Here is a 13,744-nt window from a genome sequence, read left to right as displayed (position 1 = left end):
ACCCTCCCCACTGAAGCCCCTCCTGCCGTCATTTTCTGCCCCTCGGCTCTGGTCAGTGCCTTGGTCCAGGTAAGGAAGGAGAAGGAAGAGCCCTCTTCTGCATGCTGTGCACTGACACTGAGGCTCTGCCTTCCAGAGCCTGGCTCCTCTCCCAGCCCCCAAAACTCCTTACCACCCACCTCCTCATCTTTCACTTCTGGGCTCCCCATTCTTCCCTTCCTTGCTTGGGCTCTCTCCATCCTAGGTCCCAGAAATACCCTATACGGTTTTAAAGTGCTGATTCTGAGGGGCTGGCCAGTAGCAAACTGGTTAAATTTGCCCACTCCACTTCATTGGCTGGGGGTTTGCTGGTTTGGATTCTGGGCCCAGACCTATGCCTCTCATTGAGCCATGCTGGGGCAGCGTCCCACATAGAAGAACTATAATGACCTACAACTATGTACTGGGGCTTTGGGGAGGGAAAATAAAAAGGAGGAAGATTGGCAACAGCTGTTAGCTCAGGGCCAGTCTTCCTCACCAAAATAAATAAAGTGCTAATTCTGAAACTTTGTAAATTCTTCTCTTTTATGCCAGAGTTGGAAAAGGAAGAAAAAAATGAAGGCCCTAAAAACAGAAAGTAACATCTGTAAATTCCATAAGTTGTTTTTTAAGGCAAATATAACCTGGGACAAAAGATTTGCAATAGTAGTAAGAAATGGCTTTTGACCTTCCCCTAAGCATTTATTCTAGAAGCTGCCCTACCTAGGGAACTTGAGATACTCTTCAGTTTCTGGAGTAATACACGCAAAGTTAGCGGTGGCTGGTGACCTCTGGGGAATGGACTTGGAATGGTGACATCACTGAGGCTGGGCCCTTGCACACACTTCAGTTTTACATTTTTTGGATTTGTTTTCTAATTCAAATAGTGTGTCAATTTTGTAATTTAAAAAGACAAATGCATTCTACCCTTGGGTATGGTTTACTGCCCCAGGGACACACTGCTTACACCATGTACCTATTCACACCCCTCAGGAATCAGGCTGTCTGGCTCACAGTGCTCCATTAGTGGCCTAGCAAGGCGGGGTGGGTCAGGGATGCTGAATGGGACACAGATCAGGTCACCCGGGGCTCTGGCTGAGAAACACCCCCTCCTCCCCTGCTCTCTGCCTTGTCTGTGTTTCCATTGCCACACTGCTCTCTCTGCAGCATGTACTTGTTCCTTGTTCGTTTGTCTGAACCACTAGCCTGAGTTTAGGGCTAGAACTGTATATATTACTCTCCTATCATGAGCACCTCCCAGAGTTTAGCAGAAATCTCACTAAAAATACATTGAATAAACACTAACAAACAAGGATATTCCTCATTGTCATGATTCTTTCTTCCTCTCTCTCTAGCTGTAGGACGAGATAGGGAGGAGGTAGAAGAGAGTAAAAGAGAAATGCAGAACAATGGGAAGAGAACCCTATACGATTTTAGAATCCTGTTTCTGTCAATTATTAAGAACTGTAGAAACTCACTGATATGGTGTTATAATGAATGGATGTTTCAAGTTTCTTTACAATAAGAAAAAGAAGGTAGACGAGATTTTTCTTGAATAAGATAAACTGCGTGATTATATAGCTCACTTAGGACCTAAAACTTAAAATTTTATTGTAATTGCTTTGTAAACTTTAGTGTATATAGGTGTGCCTTGCTTTGAAAATATATAATATAGTAATGGTTAATGTGGAAAACTACAGATTAATCAGGTGGTATCTAAATATGAAAGGATTTTTTTTTTTTACCTAAAGGAAAGGAAAAGGTGCTTTCTGAAAGAGTTACTCGATTCCACAAAGATTTGAAGCAGGAGCCTTCATAGTGCTGTTGCTCTGCTTTAATTCCTGAGCAGTGTGATGTTCAGGGAAGGAATCGCTCAGGGGTTCAGCAGAGCGCGCCATGGAAGACAAATCACACAGCTGGCCTGGGAGTCGACAAGCATATCAGTACGCTGAGCAGCGTAGAGTCTTTGAGCTGTAAAGGTTTCCAGTCAGAGAGGGGATCCTGGCCCAGAGCAGGGCGAGTGGAACGGAAGTTCCAGGCTTAGTTCAACTCCAGATCCATGTGTCCTGCTAGCTGGGGCCACCTGGTGGAGACACCTTACAGCTCTATATCAGATCCCAAATCCCCACGTTCTGTCCCAAACATGCTTCCCTGTGAAGGCCTCACAATCTTCAGTTGTCCAAACCAGATTCCCATGTGCTGTTCTCCAATTGTCCCTCTCCTCACGCCAACCAATGATTCACAGAGCCCTGTCCATTTGTCCTAACACCTTTAGTCCACCTTCTCTTGATTGCTACCACCAACCACAGCCTCACTGCAGCTCTCATGGGAGCTCTTAGGATTGAGACCAAAATTCTTGACGTGGTATCAGTCAGATGTAGATTCAGCTGCAAGGGAGAGAAAACCCAAAACACGAATGGCTTGGGTAAGATAGAAAGCTGGAGGTAGGCATTCCAAGACTGGTGACTACTACACGAAGTTGTCAGGGGCCGAGATCTATTCTATCCTGCTGGCCTGCCATCTTTGGCATATGGCTTTCACCTCATGATCCAAGATGGCTGCTTGGATCCTCCAGCCAGCAGAGGGGAGGAAGGGTGAACCTGTAATCACTTTATTCTATAATTTCTTTATTCTTAAGAGATCTACAGCCAGGACTTTGGAGGCCTTGAGAACTGAGCCACCTAATGTCTGGGTGACCTTGGGCAAGTTGCTTAATCCCTTTCAACTGAGTGTCAGTTTTTTCAGCTCCGAAATGGGTATAATAGTAGCTTCAACTTCATATGCTTGTTAATGAAAAGCAGACGAGATAACCCATGTAAAGCATTTAGCATTGTGCCTGGCACATATGTGCTCAATAAATGTAGTGGTAATTGTTATTATTGTCTCCTTTTTTTCAATCTGTTAATCTCTTAATTACATCAGAATAACCCTGAGGACAAAGACCAGAGGTCCCTGCTTTTGGACCTTGTATGTCTTTGCACAGTGCTAAGCACGCAGTGGGAACTGACTGAGGATGTGCTACTTTATTTGTCACTGTATTATCAGTCCGCGTCCCTTGGAGCTTCGCTGGGCTGTGATTGATCTGGAGTGAAGACATCTGCCTCACGTCTGCTCCTGAGTCACGCCTTGGCAGCTGTTTCCTGTTGCTTCTGTGGTCACCACGCACTTTATGTCAGGTCTCTACCTAGATCCCTAGGACTCTGCTGTGCTCTATAAATGGTTCCATCAGCCCATGCTGCCTCAGCAGAGGGAGGAGAGAAATGGGAAAGACTATACTGTCCTTTACAGACAGTATAGCCTCCCACAGTACCACACCTGGAACTAAGAATGCTAATAGGCATTACCAAAGGGTTTGGGTAGTTGAAAGGAATTAGGAGAAGACTTTTAATTTGTCCGTTAAATATGATTATCCCTCACAGCCCGAGGGAAAATGAACCATTTTCAGGAAGACCCTATTCTCTGGCCTTGCTTCTGTTTCAAGACCTAATTTTTCCACGTCCCTAAGAGGGGACATCTCCTCAGTATGTGTTGTGTTGGGGTTCCCTGGAAGATGCTAATGTTACCCTCAAATTGCATAATTGGGAAGAATTTAATAAAAGGACTATTTACAAATGAGCATGCAGGGATGAGGGAAAGCATCAAGGAATGATAAGGTATCTTGGGGGCTAACATCAGAGAGGAGGAGCCATTACCACTCCTGAAGGATCAGGGAAAGGAGAAGTCACTAGAACGCAGAGGAAGAGCTGTGTGGAGAGGGCCTCCCACAGGAGCTGTGGCCTCTGGCACAAGGATATAGTGAACTACCCAGGGAGGTGAGTACCCCAGCCTCATTCTCTGATCTCTTTCCAGGACCTTCCACTGGTGGGTCCTACTGGAAGCTGGACAGTCAAGAAGGCTTCTTAACTTTGTCCACAGAGGTCAGCCTCTGGGAGCACACAGTAGGGTAGAGGAGAGTGGAAAGTGGACCTGGAGGGGTAAATGGAAACTAGCACAAATCCTCTACTCTTCAAAAATTCCACACCCACCTCTTGAGAAAAGCAACCCCTTCTACCGAGAAAGGACCAATTTCACCCCAGGAGGTAGCCTTCAATATCACAATAACCACCAGCAGTGATTCTCTCAAAATCTGAGTTATTCTGTCAAGAATAGTAATATTGGGGAGTGGATGGTACAAAGGTGGACTTTGGCTAATCTGTGGGGTTGGGGAAGACTTTTGACACTCTAAAGACTGGTCTCTTCTGAGGTTTTCTTGCCTACGGGAGGTAAAGGTATGCCCATTTTCTTTCGTTTGGGGGCTACTTGTCTAAGTTTTCTAGGGCTGATGTAACAAAGTACCTCAGACTGGGCAGCTTAAACAATAGAAATTTATTTTCTCATAGTTCTCGAGGCTAGAAGTTTGAGATCAAGGTGTTGGCAGGATTGGTTCCTTCTGAGGGCCAAGCAAGAAGGAAGGCTCTCCTCCAGGCCTCTCTCTTGGCTTGTAGATGGCCGTCGTGTCCCTGTGTCTCTTCACACCGTCTTCCCTCTGTACATGTCTGTGTCCAAATTTCCTCTCCTTATAAAGACACCAGTTATATTGGATTTGGACCCACCCTAATGGGATTGGACCCACCCTAAGTTAAACCCATTTTAACTTAATTACCTCTTTAAAGACCCTATCTCCAAATATAGCTACATTCTCAGGTACTGGGAGTAAAGACTTCAACATACGAATTTTGGGGGGACACAATTCCACCCATAACACTGCTGGATCAAGTCATACACATACAAACAATAACTCTCAAAGAGTAAAGTTTAAAAAACCATTTTTTAAAAAAGGAGAAACATTTTTATTACCACTACACTATCTACTTAGAGTCCCCTGATCACAATAGCGGTGACCAGTGCATAAGAAATGGGACTTTTTTGGGGGGGGAAGATTAGCCCTGAGCTAACATCTGCTGCCAATCCTCCCCTTTTTGCTGAGGAAGACTGGCCCTGAGCTAACATCCATGCCCGCCTTCCTCTACTTTATATGGGGGATGCCTGCCACAGCATGCGTCCAAGTGGTGCCATGTCTGCACCCAGGATCCGAACCAGCAAACCCCGGGCCACTGAAGCAGAACATGCGAACTTAACCACTGTGCCACCAGGCCAGCCACAAAATGGGGCTTCTTACAGAGTCATTGGTCTGCTCACAACCCTTGAAATGATCTCTTTACCGTAGGTCAGATGAAGCTTTGGCACCCTACCCCTGTCCAGAGGAAATCCCCAGGCTTGAATACGGTTCCATCTGGGTGGTGGGATTATGGGTGATGAGAGCTGTCTTTATTCCTTCCTGAAACATTTATCGAATATCAGGTGCTGACTAGGCTCTGGGGAGGTCAATGGGAAAAAGACAAGGTCCCTTCTGTCAAAGCAGGGGTGATAGCCAAGGAATAAGCAATGTATTAGTCATTGAGACAGCACTGCAGCCTGGTCCGGGGTCACACGCTGCCCCATGCCTCGTGTTGAGTCTGGTCAGCAGTGCAGACTTCCTCTTCCTCCATGGGGATTATCTCTAACCCTCAGTGATGTTCACATGACCCAAACCACAGAGTGTGCCATGGACACTGACTGTTCTGCCCAGATGCCCTTGGATCCTTTTTCCCCCGTCTGTGCACTCATCTGCAAGCTTTGCTACTGGAGCCACTTTGCCCAGGTGCTGGTGCAGAGAGCCAGAGGGCACGGGGCTTTACTCCTGCCCCTGAGCCCATTCCCCACAGGCCTTAGCCAATGCTGGATGGATGATGGTGCAGGAGAATGATAGTCCACAGGAGGGACAAACTCAGAGGAGCATTTATAGTTGACCCTCCTTATTCACAGATTCCGTATTGGCAAATATGGAGAAAATGCGTGTTAGGTAAGCTTCATTCAGGCATGAGAAATAGTGCTGTTGGCTATGAGTTCAATGTTAATAAATCAACAATATATATTAGATAAGGTGTCTTTAAACAGAGATACACATAAAACAAGGTTGTGCATTCATCAATTGCCAAAAATGTGAACAGAGGCTCATAGGAACCTAACCCTGTATTTCCCCCAGGAGCCATAATTCAGTACGCACGAATTCAGTGTTCATGTTGACTTTATAGAATATAACTCCCATGAATAATGAGAATCCACTGTGCATTCCAGACTCCCCTGTGTGTTCAGGCTGAGGCTGGCTTCTCCCCATTACCTCTCTGGAGTCTCCCAGTCCTTTACCAGTTTCTCTTGGGAGCACTTCCTTAATAAATTACTTGCACAAGAATCAGTGTCTCAGGGTCTGCTTCTGGGGAACTGGACCTGAAACAGAATGGCTGCACTCTTATCTCTTTCCTCCCTGGCAGTTCCTTAGCCCCTGGGGAAATTGGTTTCCCCTTCCCCGCAGAGAGCAGCTCTGTGTAATGCAAGCCATTGGGAGGGCAGCGTGGTCAAGCCACAAATAAGCAGGTCTTGTCTTGTAGTTGCTCAGACAATGGACTCCCAAATTCCCTATAATAAACACTAGAAAGGCGTCACACGGTGAGTGTTCCCAGAACAAATGTGGTCTGCCCAAGGGGACTGCTACTGCCCAGAAACAGTATAGGGATATTTCAAAATAACAGTTTCACCTCCTTACGTAAGGATTTAATTTCCACATAAGCAAGCCTCTATTATGTTTCCAGTCACCACTTTCCAACACCATCTTCTCTCCTCCCAACTCTTACTTTCTATGTCTTCACTGTTATTTATATTATTTGTTTATTGTCTGTCTTTATTATGTACGTATTTATTTATTATGTGTCACGTATTCCCCCCTTACACTCCCTTCACCTTCACTTTCCTTCTATACCCAGATTGGTTTCCATGATCTATCAAGACAATTTCTCCTTTGCAGAGGCCCTCAAAAACTTGCCCTGATCTCTCTCCATTGTAGTCAAAAGGCAAAACCCCAATCCAAGTTGAACTCAGCTTCTTTGCAGCTCAAAAGCAACGAAACTCTTGGAGAGAACCAATCACGTAATCATGTTGACAGGTTTAAGTTTAAATTTATGATCCTCAAACTTCAATGGGACTCGAGATTGTCTGGCAATCCTGTTTTCCTGGTAAATTTGCTCTTCCATTCTCTGAAACAAGATACGATCCCTAGGTCATATCCCTCCCTAGCCCCTGCTTTAGACGCACCCTCTGCTGTAATCCTCTTCCACATCTCACTGAGAAAATAGAATTTGTGTCCTAGGGCTGCCCTAACAAATTACTGCAAACTGAGCTTAAAACAACAGAAATCAGGCCGGCCTGGTGGCGCAGCGGTTAAGTTTCCACGTTCCCTTTCTCAGCGGCCCGGGGTTCACCAGTTCGAATCCCGGGTGTGGACATGGCACCGCTTGACACGCCATGCTGTGGTAGGTGTCCCATGTATGAAGCAGAGGAAGATGGGCATGATGTTAGCTGAGGGCCAGCCTTCCTCAGGAAAAAGAGGAGGACTGGCAGTAGTTAGCTCAGGGCTGATCTTCCTCAAAAAAAAAAAAAAAAAAACACACAACAGAAATCTATTCTCTCACAGTTCTGGAGGGTAGAAGTCCGAAATCAAGATGTCAGCAGGGACACGTTCCCTCTGAAGGCTCTGGGAAAGAATCCTTCCTTGCCTCTTCCTAGCTTCTGGTGACTGCTGGCAATCCTTAGTTAGCGTTCCTTGATTTGTATGCATTGTTCCAATTTCTGCCCCCGTTGTCATATGGCTTTCTCCTGTGTCTATGTCACTCTGTATCCAAATTTCCCTCTTATAAAGGCACCAGTCATTGGTTAGAGCCCACCCTCATCCAGGGTGACCTCACTTTGATTATATCTGCAAAGACTATTTCCAAACAAGGTCACATTTACAGTTTCTGGGTGGACATGAATTTGGGGGAGACACTCTGCAACTAAGTACAAAGCCCCCCCTCATCTTCCCACAAGGCTAGATCCAAACACACCCATGCTACGCCCTTCCTTTCTGTCTTCCCTCCCGATATGAAAGAAGTGTCTTTGTTCCTATCAAACAGATCGCCCCGTTTCTGCACTGTAGGCTCCCTCCTTGCTCCTGCAGTTAGTCCCTCACCTGACATCGGCAATCTCCCCACTGCATCATTTACATCAGAATAAAACTATGCATGAACTATGATTATCTTATCTTGAAATAAAGATAGACAAAAAACTTCCTTGACCAGACATCCCTCTCCTCTCTGTAGCAGGGTCAGCTGTGACCACCACCTTCCTCGCTTCCCTTTACAGCAAAACTTCCTATAAATATTCTCTCTGTTGTTGTTTTCACTTCCTCATTGTTCATTCACACTTGAACCCACTCCAATCTTTGTTCTTACCATTATTCTTGACAGGTGGCATTCACGGTGTGCGTATCTTTTGTTTAGGCCTCCAGATCCATCCTTTTCTGCTCTGCTTTATGCCCCTGAGGACTTGTATGGAGTAGATCAATGAGCTTCCTTACCCTTGGCCTCTGAGTGGGTTTAGCCAATGGGGAGCTCCAGGACGTCAGAGGGAGAGAGGAATGTAAGGCCTGGGAGTTAATTCCCCTGGCTTTCTTCCTGCTTCTTCCTGCAAGGCTGATTATGTCCTTTGACTGAAGGTCATTGCTCCTTTCAAGGTGTAGGGAATTACAAATCTTAATTCTTCTGGAATCTAGTAATTGCTGCCTCCTTTCATCCTTACAGATGTTTGAGTGGTAACTCCATTGCCACTGGGCCCAGATTACTGCATTATTCCTTGTGGTTCTCCTCAACTCTGCCCCTACTTTTGTAAATAGTCCCTTTAGTAAATCCTTCTTGTATTTTCCTATCGGAATATTTCCTTTTGGGACTCTGACTCTTATATCCACATCACTGAATCCTTTGGTCACCTGTTGGTAGCCTTCAGTGAGCCATGCCTTCCGGGATTCCTTTGTGTAGTCCCCTTCCACATTGACTCTCGGATTGGTCATGTGACTTTTTTGGCCAGTGGAAGATTTGCAAGCATGATGCAAGCAAGGGTTTGATAAGTACTTGCACATTGGAGCTTGTTCTCCTGGAATGCTCCCTCTTAGAAGCTGGCCACCATGTTGCAAAGAAGCTCAAGCCAAACCTCTGAATGATGATAGGCCATGTGGAGAGAGAACCTGGAGGATGAGGGACCATTTTGTATGTTTCAGCCCCAGCTAAGCTCCCATTAAATGTAGCCACCTATGTAGGGGCATTAGCTGGCGTGCCCCTTTAACGGCCATGTGTCCTTGAGGCTTCTTATCTGGGCTACACACCAACACTCACGGTGATAGCAGTCCTGGGCTTGGCCGACCCAGCTGCTTTCTCGTGGGATAATTCACACCAAGACCCTCAAGGTCCCGAGGAGGGAGGAAGGGGAGCTCTGGTCCTTGGAATGCAGGTCATACAGGGATGATCTCCCTTGGCAAGCATGCAGCCTTTGTTCCTCTGCCTACTTAAACAAGCTTCTCTTAGGGGCCGGTTGTGGGTGCACACTTCCGTTCAGCCAGCCGCCACTGGACACTCTCCCTGTAAGTCAGTCCCAATAAACATATATGTCTCCTTTGCAGTCTCCAGGTCGTTTCTTCAGGCTGTTGGCACGATACCCCGCCACCCTAGCCCAGCTGGGCTTGCGGCCATATACCTACTCAAGGAGGAAAACTCTCAACTGAGCCCTTGAGTTAACTCAGAATTACAAGACATACTAAATTGTGGTTATTTTAAGCTACTAAGTATTAGGGTGGTTTGTTACACATCAAAAACTAACTGAAACAGAAGTTGGCATCTGAAAGTGTGGAGCTGATATAACAAAAACCTACAACATGTGGCACTGGTTTTAGCACTTGATAGCACTCAACATAGCTGATCATCCCTGCTTGAAATATTTAAATAGTTGGCTTTCATACCTCTCTATTTGCCTAGTTTTCCTCCTACCTCACTGGCTGCTCCTTCTTAGCCTTCTAAACTCTAGCAGTCTCTTCTTCTCTGTTAGAGGGGCAGGTCCTTGGAATTCTTTTCTTCTCAATTTACACTCTCTTATCGGGTCATCTTATTCTGTCCTGTAGGTTTAAAAATCATCTATATGTTCACAATTCTAGTAATAACTTCTCTAAATGCCAGACTCACTGATCCGAATGCCTGCTGGGCACTTCCACTGGAGACTTCGTAGGTGTACTCTAACTCTTCTTCTATCTTAAAACCCTTCATGATCTATGTTTTAAAAGGGTACCCAAGATTTGTTTTAATCAGGTATGGTAAGACATGCAGACACAGAAATGACTGTTACGAAGGAAGACATTTTTATACTCACCGACTTCTGGAAACAGGAGGCTGAGACACCATGCAGGCCACACGAGGAGGCATCAAAGTTGGCCAAGCGGCACAGGGAGAGAGGGGAAAATGTGGGGCAAAGCTTTTATTGTGATTTCCGAGGGAAGGAACCAAAGAGGCATGCGTGTGGCCTTCTAGATTCCTAGAAACATGTTCGAGCTTTTCAAAGCCCCAGTGGACATCTCTTTCTTCAGGTTTCCTTTTGAGCTTTTTGGTTAGTTTATTGTTTGCTCCAACTGTTATCCAACGCCTCAGCCAGTCCTGATGTTAAGACATTCAGCAAACCACGACTGCCCCAACCCCCACCCCTCCCACCTCCCCCGGGGGCAGAAGCCATTGGGATTAGGCTAGTTCCAGTGAAGTTGGGTAAATACAAGTCTTTTCAGGAGGGGCGTGCAGGGAAACACTAGGCAGGTCAAATAATGACTTATTTGGGACTGAGGCTCTGAAAGAGCTCCAGTCCTGTTCTGCTCTCTCTGGTACAGGTACCAGGAAGGTGGGCTATTTTTCAAGGCTGCCATGGAGCTGGGGAGGAGGAGCTAAGACTAGGGAAAATTAGAATGCTACGAAGTTTTATGTTCTTACTTCGATTAAGCCATTTTTCTTGACTAAATGCTGTTGCTGCAAGACTTTGGTTAATTTCCAGAGCTCTGAAAGTGTTGATTCCGACCATTTTTGCCAGTTTTTCATTGCTTGTATGGAAGGGCAAACTTTCTGAGGTCCTTATTACACTATTTTCACTGACATCACCTTTCCTTTCTTTTTAAAAAAAGTGTTATTTTATTGCAAGACAACGATAAAAACATAATTAAAATTAATTATAATTTTATTTTATTTATTATTATTATTATTTTTTTTTTTTGAGGAAGATTAGCCCTGAGCTAACTGCTGCCAATCCTCCTCTTTTTGCTGAGGAAGACTGGCCCTGAGCTAACATCCATGCCCATCTTCCTCCACTTTATATGTGGGATGCCTACCACAGCATGGCTTGCCAAGTGGTGCCATGTCCGTACCCGGGATCTGAACCGGCAAACTCCGGGCTGCCGAGAAGCGGAATGTGCACACTTAACTGCTGCGCCACTGGGCAGGCCCCCTAATTATAACTTTAAATTAAAAACTAATTTTTTTCTTGGTAAAGAAAGTTGACCATGAGCTAACATCTGTTGCCAATCCTCCTCTTTTTGCTTGAGGAAGAGTGTCGCTGAGCTAACATCTGTGCCAGTCTTTCCCTATTTTGTATGTGGGATGCCACCACTGTATGGCTGATGAGCAGTGTATAGGTGCACGCCTGGGATCCAAACCTGCGAACCCAGGGCTGCTGAAGCAGAGCATGAACTTAATCACTATGCCACCAGGCTGGCCCCCTAAAAATTAAATTTTTAATGCAAAATTCACTTTTTACACAATTAAGTCTTTCCAAAAACCACAGTTGAAACCCAAAAGCAAATTCTCCTCACCCCATCCCCTAATTAATTCATTTTCATTTGTCCATGTTACTGTCTGCTCTTCATCCATCCACTTAATAGATTTTTACATTTTTGTAGTCGTATTATAAATAGAATTTTATGTTCATTTTAATATAGTACTCTACGTATTTTTTCCACAATCTTTCCGCCTCTCATCTTCTCTTTTCCACTTTCCTAGTTCCTCCTACCCCATACTTCCTACAGCCAGTGCTAATGCCAACAGCATAGTCTGTCCTTCCTTAGCTTTCTCCATGCTCATTCAAAAATATCTTGCGACATTCACACACAAATAGCATTCTCTTTTCACTATTGATTTAGACGTTTCTATACACCTTTCTTTCTTCATTGAACAACACAGCATGGCTTTCCTTCTAGGTCAATAGACAGAGATTTAATACATGCTTGTTAAAGCTGTATTAAAACTCTGGGTAACAACCCACCACGTTGCTCCCAGCACCCTAACTCCTCCACATAAACACTTTTGTACATAACTTATTTACTGTTCCTTTAGTTCTAGAAGATTCCTAGAAGAAAGATCGTTGGGTCAAAGGTCACGCACAGTTAACATTTTTATAGCTATTCCGGGATTACTTTCCCAAAGGGTTCTAACAATTCACAATTTCTATCATCAACGCTTCAGAGCGTCCCCAGGTTCCGAACAGTCTTTAAATATCTGTTCAACCTTTATTCAGCGGGGTGGGGGGGGGAGGGGGAGAAGGAACGGATTTGCTTTTTGAAAGGAACACCCCTGTATATTTAAAAGAAGAGATTCGCTGCTCGCACTGAAGATAAAGCAGCATTTGAGCCCGTTTGGCCATTCGGAGCGATCGGCTTCACCTGGGCGGCCCCAGGTGCCCTGTCCCGGTGGACTGGAGGGAGCCGTCGGGGCGGCCGCGCGGGGCCCGGGCGACATTTTGGCGGGGTCGCGGGTGGGCGTCCCAGCCTGCACCGCACGCGCGCCGGCGGAAGCGCGCGGGAGCTGGCGGGAAGCGCTCCTGCTGCTCCGCCTGAGGAAGATGCGCCGGGCCGGGGCTGCCCCACCTCAGCATCTGGGTGGAGGCGCTCGGGGCCGCGCCGGGCGCTGCCGCCGGGGAAGCGACTGCGACTCTGTCCAGCGCCCAGAGAAGCACTTCTGGGGCCCGGCGGATGGGTCCGCGGGGAGCCGAAGCAGCCCGTGCGGGCTTCCGACGGGCCGCATGACCCCTGCGGCGGGCGGGCGGGCGCGCACAGCTGGCGGCCCTGAGGCCGGAAGGCGCCGAGCCCCGCTCAGCTGCGGGCCCGGGGGCGTGGCGAGGCCGCCCGGCTTCTGTTTTACCCCGAGCCTGGGCAGCTTTCGGTTTCGTTTCCAGCCGGCGTCTCCACCCCTCGCCAGCCGCTCAGCCAGCCCGAGTCGGCCGCCGCCGCCGTCGCTCCCGTCCGCGGCCCGCCGGCCAGCGCCCCCCGCCGCCGCGGCCATGGCCCAGGCCGCCGCGCTCCGCGAGCTGACCCAGGTGCTGTGCGCGGCCGGCGGCGCCCTGGAGCTGGAGGAGCTGCGGCGTCGCGTGCGGGCTGGCGTCGGCGCGGACGCGCTGGAGCGGCTGCTGCGGGAGCGCGGGCGCTTCGTGGTGGCGGCGCGGGCGGGCGCGGGCGGCGCGGCGGCCACCGAGCGTGTGGTGCTGGCCGCCTCGGCGCTGCGCCTGTGCCGCGCGCACCAGAGCGCCAAGCCGGGCTGCGCCGGGCTCTGCGCGCAGCTGCACCTCTGCAAGTTCCTGGTCTACGGGGCCTGCAAGTTCCTGAGGGCCGGGTAAGGCGGCGAGCCCGCGGCCCGACGGCCGCCCGCGGGGTGTGGGCCGCGGGACGGGGGCGGGGCCCTCTTAAATTCTGGCGCGACAGTTAGGTGGCCGTTCCCTGGCCTCTCCGCCTTCATTCCCTTCAGCGAACATTTATTGAGCTCCCGCT

The 13,744-nt window shown here is 47.8% G+C and overlaps 1 protein-coding gene across 1 annotated transcript in view; it reads left to right on the top strand.

The window, feature by feature from the left end:
* Positions 1-12,479: 12,479 nt before the first annotated feature.
* PARP12 (poly(ADP-ribose) polymerase family member 12) overlaps positions 12,480-13,744 on the top strand; it is a 38,338-nt gene continuing 37,073 nt past the window's right edge. The window contains exon 1 of the mRNA XM_014859197.3: positions 12,480-13,589. Coding sequence (XP_014714683.3) covers positions 12,823-13,589 — 767 coding nt within the window. The 5' untranslated portion in view covers positions 12,480-12,822. The remainder of the gene's footprint in view (positions 13,590-13,744) is intronic.

The sequence above is a fragment of the Equus asinus genome, chromosome 1, assembly GCF_041296235.1.
Source record: "Equus asinus isolate D_3611 breed Donkey chromosome 1, EquAss-T2T_v2, whole genome shotgun sequence".
Lineage (NCBI taxonomy): Eukaryota > Metazoa > Chordata > Mammalia > Perissodactyla > Equidae > Equus > Equus asinus.
The sequence above is the reverse complement of the archived record's forward strand: the minus strand, read 5'-3'. Positions and strand labels throughout refer to the sequence as shown.